General features: G+C 45.4%; 1 protein-coding gene across 1 annotated transcript in view; it reads left to right on the top strand.

The window, feature by feature from the left end:
• Window positions 1-16,012, top strand: part of LOC306919598 (semaphorin-3A-like) — a gene marked incomplete at its 3' end in the record, with an annotated part of 17,425 nt that extends 1,413 nt beyond the window's left edge. Inside the window, exons 2-5 of the mRNA XM_079532354.1 lie at window positions 4,110-4,203; window positions 4,849-4,968; window positions 15,011-15,156; window positions 15,898-16,012. Coding sequence (XP_079388480.1) covers window positions 4,125-4,203; window positions 4,849-4,968; window positions 15,011-15,156; window positions 15,898-16,012 — 460 coding nt within the window. The remainder of the gene's footprint in view (window positions 1-4,109; window positions 4,204-4,848; window positions 4,969-15,010; window positions 15,157-15,897) is intronic.
• Between the last annotated feature and the right edge of the window lie 462 nt (window positions 16,013-16,474).

Below are 16,474 nucleotides of genomic sequence, written 5' to 3'. Positions count from 1 at the left end.
GTGGTGGTCCCCAGGTTGATTATAAGTCAGGGTGGTGGTCCCCAGGTTGATTCTAAGTCAGGGTGGTGGTCCCCAGATTGATTCTAAGTCAGGGTGGTGGTCCCCAGGTTGATTATAAGTCAGGGTGGTGGTCCCCAGGTTGATTCTAAGTCAGGGTGGTGGTCCCCAGATTCATTCTAAGTCAGGGTGGTGGTCCCCAGGTTGATTATAAGTCAGGGTGGTGGTCCCCAGGTTGATTCTAAGTCAGGGTGGTGGTCCCCAGGTTGATTATAAGTCAGGGTGGTGGTCCCCAGGTTGATTCTAAGTCAGGGTGGTGGTCCCCAGGTTGATTCTAAGTCAGGGTGGTGGTCCCCAGGTTGATTATAAGTCAGGGTGGTGGTCCCCAGGTTGATTATAAGTCAGGGTGGTGGTCCCCAGGTTGATTCTAAGTCAGGGTGGTGGTCCCCAGATTGATTCTAAGTCAGGGTGGTGGTCCCCAGGTTGATTCTAAGTCAGGGTGGTGGTCCCCAGGTTGATTCTAAGTCAGGGTGGTGGTCCCCAGATTCATTCTAAGTCAGGGTGGTGGTCCCCAGGTTGATTCTAAGTCAGGGTGGTGGTCCCCAGGTTGATTCTAAGTCAGGGTGGTGGTCCCCAGGTTGATTATAAGTCAGGGTGGTGGTCCCCAGGTTGATTATAAGTCAGGGTGGTGGTCCCCAGGTTGATTCTAAGTCAGGGTGGTGGTCCCCAGATTGATTCTAAGTCAGGGTGGTGGTCCCCAGGTTGATTATAAGTCAGGGTGGTGGTCCCCAGGTTGATTCTAAGTCAGGGTGGTGGTCCCCAGGTTGATTATAAGTCAGGGTGGTGGTCCCCAGGTTGATTCTAAGTCAGGGTGGTGGTCCCCAGATTGATTCTAAGTCAGGGTGGTGGTCCCCAGATTGATTCTAAGTCAGGGTGGTGGTCCCCAGGTTGATTCTAAGTCAGGGTGGTGGTCCCCAGGTTGATTCTAAGTCAGGGTGGTGGTCCCCAGGTTGATTCTAAGTCAGGGTGGTGGTCCCCAGGTTGATTCTAAGTCAGGGTGGTGGTCCCCAGGTTGATTCTAAGTCAGGGTGGTGGTCCCCAGGTTGATTCTAAGTCAGGGTGGTGGTCCCCAGGTTGATTCTAAGTCAGGGTGGTGGTCCCCAGGTTGATTCTAAGTCAGGGTGGTGGTCCCCAGGTTGATTATAAGTCAGGGTGGTGGTCCCCAGGTTGATTCTAAGTCAGGGTGGTGGTCCCCAGGTTGATTCTAAGTCAGGGTGGTGGTCCCCAGGTTGATTCTAAGTCAGGGTGGTGGTCCCCAGGTTGATTCTAAGTCAGGGTGGTGGTCCCCAGGTTGATTCTAAGTCAGGGTGGTGGTCCCCAGGTTGATTTTAAGTCAGGGTGGTGGTCCCCAGGTTGATTATAAGTCAGGGTGGTGGTCCCCAGGTTGATTATAAGTCAGGGTGGTGGTCCCCAGGTTGATTCTAAGTCAGGGTGGTGGTCCCCAGGTTGATTATAAGTCAGGGTGGTGGTCCCCAGGTTGATTATAAGGGTGGTGGTCCCCAGGTTGATTCTAAGTCAGGGTGGTGGTCCCCAGGTTGATTATAAGTCAGGGTGGTGGTCCCCAGGTTGATTATAAGTCAGGGTGGTGGTCCCCAGGTTGATTCTAAGTCAGGGTGGTGGTCCCCAGGTTGATTCTAAGTCAGGGTGGTGGTCCCCAGGTTGATTCTAAGTCAGGGTGGTGGTCCCCAGGTTGATTATAAGTCAGGGTGGTGGTCCCCAGGTTGATTATAAGTCAGGGTGGTGGTCCCCAGGTTGATTCTAAGTCAGGGTGGTGGTCCCCAGGTTGATTATAAGTCAGGGTGGTGGTCCCCAGGTTGATTATAAGTCAGGGTGGTGGTCCCCAGGTTGATTCTAAGTCAGGGTGGTGGTCCCCAGGTTGATTATAAGGGTGGTGGTCCCCAGGTTGATTCTAAGTCAGGGTGGTGGTCCCCAGGTTGATTATAAGGGTGGTGGTCCCCAGGTTGATTATAAGGGTGGTGGTCCCCAGGTTGATTATAAGGGTGGTGGTCCCCAGGTTGATTCTAAGTCAGGGTGGTGGTCCCCAGGTTGATTATAAGGGTGGTGGTCCCCAGGTTGATTATAAGGGTGGTGGTCCCCAGGTTGATTATAAGGGTGGTGGTCCCCAGGTTGATTATAAGGGTGGTGGTCCCCAGGTTGATTATAAGGGTGGTGGTCCCCAGGTTGATTATAAGGGTGGTGGTCCCCAGGTTGATTATAAGTCAGGGTGGTGGTCCCCAGGTTGATTATAAGGGTGGTGGTCCCCAGGTTGATTATAAGGGTGGTGGTCCCCAGGTTGATTATAAGGGTGGTGGTCCCCAGGTTGATTATAAGGGTGGTGGTCCCCAGGTTGATTATAAGGGTGGTGGTCCCCAGGTTGATTATAAGGGTGGTGGTCCCCAGGTTGATTATAAGGGTGGTGGTCCCCAGGTTGATTATAAGGGTGGTGGTCCCCAGGTTGATTATAAGGGTGGTGGTCCCCAGGTTGATTATAAGGGTGGTGGTCCCTCGTTCACAATCAGTTGGAAAAACCCTGTTCTAGACCAGTGGTTCCCCAACCTTTTAACCTGTGGCCCAAAAGAGAAATGAGATGTTTTGTTTTATTGTATTTCTGTAGGAAACAGAAAATAAACGGACCCATAAATAATTGTCATAGTGTTTGGGAACCACTATTCTGCACGCACGCACGCACGCACGCACGCACGCACGCACGCACGCACGCACGCACGCACGCACGCACGCACGCACGCACGCACGCACGCACGCACTTAGTTGGTCATGAAACAATGCTTAATAGGTGGTCTGTCTATGAGGGCCATTGGAAGGGAAAACATTGGACCCTGATAACGGCAGGGTACAATGCTGCCCTGTCTTCATCCCCTATTGGCTGGCCTATCAGCAGCTCAGCCATCTGACATACTGTCTTCATCCCCTATTGGCTGGCCTATCAGCAGCTCAGCCATCATACATACTGTCTTCAGCCCCTATTGGCTGGCCTATCAGCAGCTCAGCCATCATACATACTGTCTTCAGCCCCTATTGGCTGGCCTATCAGCAGCTCAGCCATCAGACACCACTGTGTGTGTGGTGTCTGCCCCTATGCCCACATATCCAACATCGGCTCAGCTCTGCCTCCAGATCTTGACAAGTTAGCCTGCCGGATTCTGTGACTTCCAATTCCTGCCTATAATAAACTCTCTTGATTCCTATAGTTAAACTATTGATTCCTATAGTTAAACTATTGATTCCTATAGTTAAACTATTGATTCCTATAGTTAAACTATTGGTTCCTATAGTTAAACTATTGATTCCTATAGTTAAACTATTGGTTCCTATAGTTAAACTATTGATTCCTATAGTTAAACTATTGGTTCCTATAGTTAAACTATTGATTCCTATAGTTAAACTATTGATTTCTAGATACGCTCTTCTCTTGGTTCCTAACATCCTCATTGCTCCAGCTGAACGCTTCTCTCACTTCCATCCATGCAGCTTAACTCCTGAGCTCCAGCTAAACGCATGTGCGTGCGTGCGTGTGCGTGCGTGCTACTAGTTATAGTTACTAGTTATAATAGACCAGTCTCAAACATCAGAACAATTACACGCTTTCCTGTCTCTTTAGCCCAAAACAACACCAATGATTCGTCACGCAACTCCTTGCAACCATTATCCGCTATATGGCAGTTGCGAGGAGTTGCAACTGGTGTGGTTAATTGGGCCTTATAGGCTCTCTCAATATCTGTCTCTCTCGATGTCTTTCTGTCTCCACCTCTCTGTCTGTCTGTCTGTCTGTCTGTCTGTCTGTCTGTCTGTCTGTCTGTCTGTCTGTCTGTCTGTCTGTCTGTCTCGCTCTCTTTGCATGACAATGCATGTGCGACGTGCGTGTATATGAGTCATATGTGTCTAAGCAGCTAGATGGATGGCCAACGTCCTCTGTACTCTGTAAAAGCTGTCTGTCTGAACAACGCCTGTCTCTGTGTGTCCTGCATGTTGCAGTAAAAGCTGTCTGTCTGAATAACGCTTGTCTGTCTCTCTCTGTGTCCTGCATGATGCAGTCAGAGTACCAGTTGATGTCCTACAGCCAGACAGAGTGTGGGAAGGGCAAGTGTCCATATGACCCTCATCAGAGAACGGCCTCTGCCGTCGTCGGTAAGAACCGTTCGCTCAAAAGTGCTGCTGTGGTATTTTGTGTGTGGCTGAGAGACCGTATAGTTCAGACAGGGAAGTCAACTTAATAAATAAAGGAAGAGTCTGCACTCCCCACTCCCCCCCCCCCCCCCCCCCCCCCCCAGAAGAAAAGATTTGAAAGAATAGAATATATTCAAAGATTTGCGCCACATTTTCACGATTTTTCTAAAATATCAGACCTACAAGCTCATAGAGCTTGTAGGTCTGCTATTTTTCAATAGATAATAACACAATGCTTAAAACACCAAAAGGGGTTTCCCGCCCAGAATGGGTTAAGCTGTTTTGTAGCCGGTAATGAAATTCAAGGAAAATCATTTGGCTTCGATCTTGTTTCTGATTGTGGGCAATATTGACACGTAACGTCTATACTGTACATGTTCATGTTCAGGTTCATTTTAGTTGATCTAGAAATTAGACAAACGTACCAGTTTCATGTGAACTTGATGTTAGTCCAAAAGCAGGCTCCGAATAACCGTGTGTGTGTGTGTGTGTGTGTGTGTGTGTGTGTGTGTGTGTGTGTGTGCGTGTGTGTGTGTGCGTGTGCGTGTGCGTGTGTGTGTGTGCGTGTGCGTGCGTGTGTGCGCACGTGCGTGCGTGTGCGTCCAGACGGAGAGCTGTATGCCGGCATCACCTCGGACTTCATGAGCCGAGACTCCGCCTTCTTCCGTAGCCTAGGCAACCGCCATGTGATCCGTACGGAGCAGTACGACTCCACCTGGTTGCAGGGTAAGTCTGACCCTCTGGAACCCTGACCCCTTAAACCCTATGACCTCTGACCCCTGAACCCCCAAGATTGACCCCTTTTAATCCCACTCCGACTGTGAGAGTTTTGCAAATACGTCCAACAATATATATATATATATTAGGGATGCACCGAAAGGGAAATTCTTGGCCGAAAACCGAATATCCGAATATGATTAATATTCTGTCATGGCCTTAAAGCTACCTGATTTATGGCAAAATAAATGGTTATGGCAAAACGTAACTTAAATAATAATTTAACTATTATTTATGGGTCCATAAAACATTTATTCAGCTCTTTTGAATGCATTAATTGCATACACTATTCGGTGATATATTTTCTGCCTATTCGGGCCGAAAACCAAATAGGCCGAAAATGCATTTTTATAGCCATTTTCTGCCGAATATTTTCTGCACCTGACCAACTTCATTAGACAGATTGAGTGTGCTTGTTTTTTTGTTTTCTAATCTCTAGACAAGCAATTGTTACCATTAATAAAAATCACACCCGTGTGAACTGAGTGGTGTAAGGTTTTATATAGCATGATCAGCTGTGGTCTGACGTAATGTCTGACGTAATGAAATCACACAAAATATGTTAAGTAAAAAAGCTATCATTTTTGATAAATGTATGTATCACACCTGGATGTGATTTCACAACTGGCTTTTTTTGCGCAGAGAAAATGACCACGGTTGCTACGGTCATCCAGTTCACCCGGGTGTGATTTAATTACGTCAGAAATTATTTTGAACATAGCAACCATGGTCATTTTTTTATGCACACAAAAGCCAGTTGTAGGAGTGGTTTACACCACTCAAAAAAAAACCTTTGTTGGAAGGTGTGCTTTTAACGTGTGTGTGTGTGTGTGTGTGTGTGTGTGTGTGTGTGTGTGTGTGTGTGTGTGTGTGTGTGTGTGTGTGTGTGTGTGTGTGTGTGTGTGTGTGTGTGTGTGTGTGTGTGTGTGTGTGTGTGTGCCTTTTGGCACGCAATCAGATATATGTTTGTTCTAGATGCCGGGTGGTAGAATCGGCCGTGCCATCTGTGGAATGATAATGACATGGGGAGATTAAGCCATTTAGGCCCGACGTCGAAATTTAAAAAATGTCTTCAAAATCCTGACAGTTTTCTGAAACACCTTATGTTTTTGTATCAGTGGTGCTCAATATTTCATGTCAAGGACCCCAGAAATGATATGTATGCCTCCGCAAACCCCATCTGAAAATATGTTGTTCCAGGGACCTCCCCAGAAGCAAAGATTTGAGAGTTAAAATGTTCACTTTGTAATGCACATTTTCACGATTTTTCAAAAATAGCAGACCTACAAGCTCGTAGCGCGCCACTCGGTGGCGCGCTACGAGCTTGTAGATCTGCTATTTTTCAATAGCTAAAGCATAACATAATGCTAACACCAAAAGGGGTTCCCGCCCAAAATGGATTAACACAGAGAGCTCAGAATGGCTGTTCTGTGGCTCAGTCATTCAAGAGTCAAGACACATAAACGACATAGATCAGGGGGTTTCAACTGCAGGTGGTCCATGTATTGCGCATGTGTGGCCCCTGACCATGTATTTAGTAATGTAGGAAAGTGAAGATTTTTATCGATCACTAGTTGAACTAAATGACCTGGTGACATATTATGACGACACGTCAATGTTGTCATTATTACTGGGAAGTCAAGAACTTCCACAGAACAGGGAGTTAGCAGGTTTCCTTGTTGAGTCATCATTGTTAGGAAATGTGCCCAAATAACCAGTCGCATGTGTCTGCTCTCTCATACACTTGGGAAAGTGTCTTGTTTACAACTGAAACGGACTTCCTGTGCATAACTTCCTCTTCAAAATAAGAGCCACATGTAATGATTAGTCAACGCTAGTTTTATTTCTAAGTCTACTTACAGTACATTAACATCACATGAACATAGTACTCTTATTATGCATATCGCATTCTCGCAGATAAATATTTTCGAGTGCCAACCCTAACGAGCGAAGGTTCGAACCTCGAATGTTCGGGGACAGCCTAAAGTTAGGCGTCATGACCATTTGATGAATGTCACTCCCCTTCTTTCTCTGTGTTCTCTCTCTGTGTTCTCTCTCTCTCTCTCTCTCTCTCTCTCTCTTGTACCTAGTAAAGGCTCAGAAAATCCCCCAAATATCATTAAACAGCTCATCGATTGGCAAACCATTGCTTTGGAGATCTTCACTCCAATGAGGAGGTTATAATAAGAAACATCTGTAGAGAAACCTCAGTAGGATTATTGTCTCATGGAATCCCTGGGATCATTACAGTGAGTGTGACCACATTACATAACGACCATAAGAGACAACCTTAGTAGGCAATTTTTTATGATTGGCTGCCTCTAGGCTGCCTCTAAGCCAATGGGAGACTTACCCATAAAAGCTGCAGTCTGATGTTGTGTTGGACGGACGTAGCTTGTGGCAACAGAAGCTAATGTTATGAGCTACCTGTAGCTGAGGAACAGAAGAACGTCAGAAACGAACAAAACCAACGGCCGGGAGGTTGTGACACAAAGGTTGTTGGGGTGGAAAGTAGAAAAAGAAATGCAGCACTTGTTGCATTTGGTTCTTGTTAGTTTCTCTTTGTGGTTATTTTTCTGTTTGTAAGGCTGCCAGTTCCCACCTGATGTCGTGTGGGAGTTCAGACTGATCCAGACCATACTGAATGACTGCTAGCTTGCATAACATCTTCAAACTAGGACTTAAGTCTAAGACATACAGTTCATGTATGCCTTCTCTTGTGCAGATTACACGATCCCCCACCATGCAAGAGAACCATTTATACCTAGACGACAGGACTTTCCCCTTGGGCTCAACCCTCTTCCAGGAGAAGCTCTCTCGGACTAAATCTCCACATATCGTTGTACTGCAGGTTGTAGCCACCAAATATGTACAGCTCTCCATTGTAGGCAAAATCTGCATGACCGGCTCGTCTTTCTGGAAGCTGTTTAGAGCTTATAGGCGTAGTTAGCCAGGAGTTGGTCTCTGTGTCAAATACATTGATGGTCTTTTTAGGATAGTCATCTGATGGCCCTGTGCCCCCAAATACAAATATCTTTGCCCCGATGATGGTGGCAGTGTGATCTTGTGAATATCTGCGTGATGGTGGAGTGCCTCTGGTGTTAATTAAATACCAGACCATTGTGGTGGTGTCCAACCTGTACATATCATTAAAGTAGTTGTTTCTATACTGGACGGATCCTCCATATATATACATGCCCATGCCCAAGACACAGGCTGAGTGGCCGGACCTCCCCTCTGGAATGGACCCAGACACCCGTGGTTTGAACCATGTGTGGGCGTCGACATCAAATGCATACAGCACGTTGCAGTAAGGAGACCCCCCCCAGATGTAGGCGATATATTCTATCAGCACAGCTGTGTAGCCACGGCACCTGGAAGGAATCTCAAGGTGACCTCCTCTTCCAGGTGTCAGTGGAGGGGATTTCATCCAGCGCAAAGACACCGTGTCAAAGACATTCACGTCAATCTTCCTGTCAATCTTAACATCCAGAACTTTGTTCTGTCCAAAGAAGTAGAGCTTGTGTCCCACTGCTAAAATAGCATGCTGGTGGCAGGCTGGTGGCCCCTTCAGATGCATCGTCCAATGAAACATTTTGAACACAACAATATTGAATTCAAGTAAACCTGATGGGTGTCTTGTTGCCCTGTAGAAGAGCTCAAGAGCCAAAGACTTACGTTTCTAGATTCTAGAATCTTAGTCAAAAGAGCCTTGACAAAAACGGTCTTGGTAAAAATCCGTGGCAAAGAGTTTAGTCTTGGAGAACACAGCCTGCTGGAGAGGCTGCTGTGCTTTTTATCCTGTTAGCTAGATTACTCGTGTCATACTGGTGAGGTCACATCTAAGTATGACATCAGTGACATTCTGTGAAGAATCGGACAGATCCGTCTTGATCACATGACTATAGAGATACATACCGATTTGCGTGACGTTTGCATACAATCTGTAGGAGTAATATAAAAATCACATGTGTGAAGTGAAGGGCGCTCTTATCATACATCATCATCATACATCAGCCAATCAAATCATCACATTCTGTGCTATGGACACACACACACAAAGCTGCGCGTAGGATAAAAAAAAACGTTTTACAAGAGCCGGCCTCCTGGTGGCGCTATAAAGGTCATGAGGCTGATGTTCAAACTGGACCTGCAATTTTTGGAAGCCCGGATGGGTCACGACCTTAGAGTATATATGAATAGAGACGGCACCCGGATGAAACCCTGAGGCGAAATGGACATAGTGGCCGAATTTGATATTGCAGCGTGGGCCCAAACACATGAACGCACTGGTCCGTTGACTATCATTGTGCACGTTCACGATGACACGTGAACGCTGAATGCCTGCAATGATAGTCAGCGGCAGCGCGTTCATGTGTTTGGGCCCAATCCATCCCAGAATGCACTCTGTTCCTACCCAGAATGCACAGTGAAATCACCTCATGCGCTTTTGAGCAACTTAATGCAAGTGGATGGGAGGAGAACTCGGGTGCCGTCTCTATTCATATATACTCTAAGGTCACGACAGATACGTTTGTTTTATACTGATTCATACTGATGGGTGTCTTGTTGCCCTGTAGAAGAGCTCAAGAGCCAAATAGTTACGTTTATAGATTCTAGAATCTTAGTCAAAAGAGTCTTGATGAAAACAGTCTTGGAAAAAAAATGTGGCGAACAGTTTAGTCTTGGAGAACACAGCCTGCTGGAGAGGCTGCGGTGCTTTTTATCCTGTTAGCTAGATTACTCGTGTTATACTGGTGAGGTCACATCTAAGTATGACATCAGTATACTTTGTATGATTTGCGTGATGTTTGGACAAAATCTGTAGGAGTATAAAATCAAAAAATATGTTTTGCAAAAATTGGCCTCCTTCCATCCATCCATTTTTAACCGATTATCTGTAGTCGGGTCGCGGGGGCATCAGCTCCACCAGAGACTTCCCTGTCCAGAGCAACATTAGTAACTTCCTCCTGGGGAATCCTGAGGTTTTTCCAAGGCCAGTGAGTTGATGTAATAACTCCATCTGATCCTTGATCTGCCCTGCGGTCTCCACCCAGTGGAGATGTCAAATATGGCCATTCATTGTCACTGGCATTTAATGTTTGTTTCCCCATTAGAGACACATGACTGAGCCTCTAGTCTTCCTGGGGTCCTGAATAAAACAAATACAATACAAATGTACAACTAAAAATACAATTTAAAATAAAAAACAGAACAAAATAAAAACAAATACAAAGAACAAATTCACATTATAAATCAAAAGAACAAATTCGCAAATCACAGTTCACAGTTATGTACTTGGCAAATTGGCAAGGTATATCTTGATATTCTTTTTGAAAGTCATTTTGTTATGAATTGTAGATAAGATGTTTTTGGGACAATGACGTGCACCTGGTAGAACAATATGCACCTCTAGCCGTCACACGTAATGATGTCCTATCAGCTTGATGGTGGTGTGCTGCTTTATTGAGTATTTGGTTTTTCATCACAGAATTACTGTATAATACACTATGATCCTTGCAAAATAAAAGTGTGTCACACGTATTAGGAATCAGGATACTTAACCTTGCAAGTCATTATACAGAAGTCAGTATACATTAAGGTTCCATGATCTCCTTTACAGATATACCCACTTCAACCATCATGTTCGTTTTCTGCCTCTTTAATCTCTTCTTTTTTTAGTGCATTCAAACACGTCCGCGATGGAGTTAGTAATATATTTGCTTCCTTTTCAACAGCCACGCTCCCTCATTTGTGCGTGCGTGCACGTGTGTGTGTGTGTGTGTGTGTGTGTGTGTGTGTGTGTGTGTGTGTGTGTGTGTGTGCGCGCACACCAGTGTTGTTTTTGTCCACTAAAACTAAGAGGAAAAATGTTCGTCGACTACCTTTTTCCACTGACGAAAACTAAATTTTCAGCAAGTGTAAAATCATTACGATGGCATCAAGGCCCGCCAAAATACATTTTAGTCGACTAAATCAACTGTAGATTAAAACTAGACTAACACTAAAACATTCCAGGTGACTAAAATGTGACCTAAAACTGCCAAAAACAACACTGGCGTGCGTGCGTGTGTGCGTGCGTGCGTGCGTGCGTGCATGCGTGCGTGCGTGCGTGTATGTGTTTGTGCGTGTGTTAATGAGGGCCTGCGTTGATGTCTGACTCTGATAAAACAAGACACATGTTGGCCTCTTTCTCTTCTTTGTAAACTCCATTGTGTTTCCTCATGTCTCCCTTCTCTCTTTCGCTCGTTTTTTTTTCTTCGTGCCATCTTCCATTTATAATGGCTATATATCACTTCTAGCTGATTCTGTCTTTTCCTCACTCATCCTCTCATTTCTCTCCCTGCCTCATTGTTCCGTTCTTTTCTCTGCCTTCTCCCTGCATTATGCTTCCAAAACCGACCCCCATGTTGCGTCTCTCGTTCTTTCTATAGCCGCAACTTTCTCCCTGCACAGACATCTTCCTTTATCTCCATTATCACTTATTGTCATTGTCACGGAATGAGACAGGTGTTGGACCGAAGTGCAGAACCACACAGGAAGGCAGGCAGATGAAGTTTAAATGAAGATTTATTTACCAACACAGGACATACATGGGCTGGACACACCATAACATAAACTATACACTAGCAGGGAACACAAGGAACTGAGGGTTTAAGGGATAACAAACACAGGGATAACAAACACAGGGATAACAATACACAGGTGAACAGAACTAACTAGAAAAAGTGCCCTTCTGGGCACAGGTCTCCACCAGGAGAGAGAGAGAGAGAGAGTGTGTGTGTGTGTGTGTGTGTGTGTGTGTGTGTGTGTGTGTGTGTGTGTGTGTGTGTGTGTGTGTGTGTGTGTGTGTGTGTGTGTGTGTGTGTGTGTGTGTGTGTGTGTGTGTGTGTGTGTGTGTGTGTGTGTGTGTGTGTGTGTGTGTGTGTGTGTGTGTGAGTGAGACACGGCTTTGCCTGTTGTAGCGCCACCATGAGGCTGATTTGAAAACTGGCATTTCTTCCTCAGCCCAGTGGGAATATGCATGCACAGTTTCACCGCAATCGGACGCTGCGTTGAGTAGTTGTGGCGATTTGTACAAAACGGGTACAAAGCGGGCTACTCCTGAAAAGTTTAGATGCCAATCGTAGGCAATGAAGGTGGATTATGAGAAATCAAACAAACCCGTCTTGATCACATGACTATGGAGAGCATGTGTACCGATTTGTGTGAAATTTGGATAACATCTGAAGGAGTAATATTAGAAAATGTGTTTTACATATGTCGGCCTCCTGGTGGCGCTATAAAGAGCAGATGTGAAAAATTCCAGGCAAAGGTTTTTCCTTGGCCTCTAGGGAGTTGGCATACAAAGTTATCCACAAATCCGTGCAATTGGAGGTAAAAACACTTTTCGGCCAGTTATAGCGCCACCATGAGGCTGAGTTGAAAATGTTCACATGGCATTTCTTCCTCGGCCTAGTGGGAATGTGCGTGCGCAATTTCACAGAAATCACACGATGTGTTCATGATTTGCAGCATTTTGTTTGAAACTGAGCACTCCTGCGAACTTTGGAAGACAATCTTAGCCAATCAGGATGGAGTCTGAGAAATCTGAAAAACGCGTTTCGTTGAATGGCTCTAGAGAGACTGTGTACCAATTTGCGTGATGTTTGGACAAAATCTGTAGGTGTACTGTCCAAAAACTTGTTTTGCACAAAGCGGCCTCCTGGTGGCGCTATAACAGGCCGTTCTGGAAATTGGCATCCAGGGAGTGTGTGTGCTAAATTTGGCATCGACCGGGTTAACGATGCCGGAGATTAGCTGTTCACAGACGGACGGACACACGGACGGACGGACACACACACGGACGGACGGACGGACGGACGGACGGACGGAGTGCAAAACATACTCTCTCCCCATGCCTTCGGCCTGGTGGAGACAACAATCAACACTGGGATAGGCTGGGAGGACACAGGTGGAGAAAACTAGTAATCACAGGGAGGCGAGACAACACAGGAAACAGTAACTAGGGAAAATAGGAAACACTAGGACATGACTACATAATAAAAGTATACAACAGACAGATACACTGACACCACGCTAGACAGGAACGCCCAAAAACATCACATCCGGTTTTAGCCTAGGGTAAGAATTTTCTATGGCTGCCAATGCAACTTGGTCCAATCCTTAATCACATACGGACAAACATCTATGCCGATGCTATCTAACTTGCGGAGGTAGCGTGCCTTGTCCACGGGCAACAGATCTTTCAACGTATGGCATTGCAAATACGTTTGATAATCGCTACTCTGCTCAATATTGTTTTGAAAATGCCGAAAAATTGCATTGCAGTGAACGAGAGCAAATCACAACTTCCCCAGGGGGTGGGCGGAGTCACAGTTTGAGGCGCTGATTACGCGCCGTGGTGTCAGTGTATAGCCGCAACTTTCTCCATCTTCCTTTATCTCCATTATCACTTATTCTCATAGATTCTCTCTCTCTCTCTCCTTCTTCTCTCTTCTTTTACCTCTTCCTTCTTTCAAATGCCTGGTTAGCCCCCCCCCCCCCCCCCCCCCACCCCAGTGTTGTTTTTGGCAGCAAATTTAGATTGTAGTCTTTTGAATAGCTTTCATTATAGTTTTAGTCACATTGTAGTCACCTGGAATGTTTTTGTGTTAGTCTAGTTTCTGTCTGACTAAATATCATAAGATTTTAGTCGACTAAATCTTCAGTTGATTTAGTCGACTAAAATGTATTTTGGTGGGCCTTAATGCCGTCGTACTTTTTTTGTTTTTACGTAAAATGACTTATACTGGATCTCTTGTCCACTAGTCCCTTCCTAACATTTTAGTCTAGTTTGTATTCGTTGACGAAATTGTCAGTATATGTAGTCTTAGTTTTAGTCATCATATCTTAGTTTTCATTTAGTTTCCATTTAGTTTTCATCAGTGTAAAAAGGTAGTCGACGAACATTTTTCGTCTTAGTTTTAGTCGACGAAAACAACACCGGTTAGCCCCCCATGATCAGCTTTCTGAGGGGACTATAGTTTTGTGCCCCATTTGTCCGAGGTCTTGTCCAGAACATTTCTCCTATACCACAAAGCTAAACGGAACCATACAGTACCAAACTTGATATATGGTGATATATTTAGGGAAAGCAGTGACCAAAAGTACCTCACTCTGACCTCATAAAAAATATTATTATTATGATGTATTATTGAGGGGCGCTAGCCCCTCCAATAAACAGCTATAGTGTAGATTATGTCTGAACGAATGGAGAATTTACGTCATATGTGTCTGAGCAAATCGGCTGTGGGTATATATGTCTGTGGCCAATAAGGGACCACCATTCTTGATGATGACGTGCGATGATTAGAGCGCCCCTCACTTCACACGGGTGTGATTTTTTAATATTAATTCCTGGAGTCTTTCATAATGGCAGCGGAATTATTAAGCGCTTTAAAATATCTCACAAAAATCCTGATTGCTCGAGTATACGATTCTAAAGTATAGTCCTAGCTGGGAGTTATTCCTCCTAGAACGGACGGCCTCATTTAGGGATTTCAAAGCACCTTTCCCTCTGTGGGACTCCTCTTGAATTCCTACAGGATTCCTTCAAAAGAAAAACCATGCATGGGCCATGGCTCAGTGGTCCAGGCACCTTGGCTGGTAATCCAGTCTGGCAGTGTGCCGCGGGTTCGACTCCCGATCCCGATGGCCTTTACTGCATGTCTTCCCCCCCCATCTCTCTCCCCATTTCCTGTCAGCCTACTGTCTGTCCCTCCATAAAAAAAATGTATAAAATAAAGGCGAAAGCCACAAAAAACATAAAAAAAAGGAAAACCATGCATTATTATTATTATTATTATTATTATAGTAATTATTCCTGCATTAATCGCCGTCACAACTGTCCCGTAGGAATGACCATGACATCTGAGCTTTTATTTATTTAGTATTTTTTTGAAGAGCTCTCTCTCCCCCTCCCTCCCCCCCCCCCCCCCCCCCCACGCAGATGCTCACTTCGTGCGGGTAGCGTCGTTGTCTGAGACTGATAACCCCGAGGACGATAAAGTGTACGTCTTCTTCACGGAGCGCGCGCAGGAGGCCGAGGGGGCCGCCGGGAAGATCATCTACTCCAGAGTGGCCCGCGTCTGCAAGGTATTTGGAATATGTGATTCTGTGTGTGTGTGTGTGTGTGTGTGTGTGTGTGTGTGTGCGTGTGTGCGTGTGTGTCTTTTTAGATCAATCAATCTCCTCCTGTTTGGTTTACATAGTTGGTGTGTGCAGGTGTGTACGTGATGGCGACAGACGGTGTGCGTATGGTCTAACGTTGCCTGCATGGCTGTGTTTATGTAACAGGATGAACCTGTGACTAGTACGTGGTGTGATGGATCTGTGTGTTTATGTTTACGTTTGTCACGGCCGCCACTGTCGCTGTCTCCTCCCGGCGATAACATATAATCTCTGGCCCAGTGTAGTGTATACGTGCATGGTTGGGTGCGCACGAATGTAACTGTTTGTGTGTGTGTGGCTGTGCACGTGCCCACACACATACCTAAAGTGTGTGTCTGTGTCTTTTACAGTCTACGGCGCATACATGCCTGCAGGGCCTGTGAACGTACGAGGTTGATGAAAAATTGATTTCGTTTAATGGGATTACAGGACTAAAAAAAACTATTATACAGACGTTAAATCCGGTAATCGGATTGTAGAATTGAATGAATTTGATTAGAATAGATCAACAAAAAAATCTATTAGAAGTTAATTGAGGATAAGTATAGACCCCCTAGACATAACCATTTCTCTTCCATTGTCTTTCTTGTGCGTGTGTGTATGGGTGTGTGTGTGTGTGTGTGTGTGTGTGTGTGTGTGTGTGCGTGCGTGCGTGCACGTGCATAGAATGACATAGGAGGCCAGAGAAGCCTGGTGAACAAATGGAGCACATTCCAGAAAGCCAGAATGGTGTGTTCAGTTCCTGGGCCAGACGGCATACAGACACACTTCGACCAACTCCGTGAGTATACAGAAAGAAAAAAAACACACACGCATAAATTGTGCTTCACGGTCTGGTTTTGACATACTGGTATGTATGTGTGTTTTCAGTCAACCAGAAATTATACCTGCAGAAGCTGGCACACTGTGCGTGTGTGTGTAGTGTATGCGCGCACGCACGCACGCAGGCATGCAGGCATGCACGCACACACAGTCACACACACACTAAAGCAATAAATATAGTAAAAAACAGTATAGAGATAGGTCAAGTTGAGGTGCGTTTCGCCGTACTCTTGGTTCATATAGAATTCTAGATGTTAACTGTAAGTGTGTGTGTGTGTGTGTGTGTGCTATTGATCAGCTGCTCTTTGATGTAATTCTGGAAGCCTTTTCTCACTATAAGCGTGGGTGCTACAGTGAATGTGTTAAGACATTCATTTTGGTCTTTGGTTAAAAGCTTCTTCAACTTTCTCCTGTAGCAACG

This window comes from Electrona antarctica (assembly GCF_951216825.1).
Source record: "Electrona antarctica genome assembly, contig: scaffold_978, whole genome shotgun sequence".
Lineage (NCBI taxonomy): Eukaryota > Metazoa > Chordata > Actinopteri > Myctophiformes > Myctophidae > Electrona > Electrona antarctica.
This window is presented reverse-complemented; position numbering and strand designations above follow the sequence as displayed.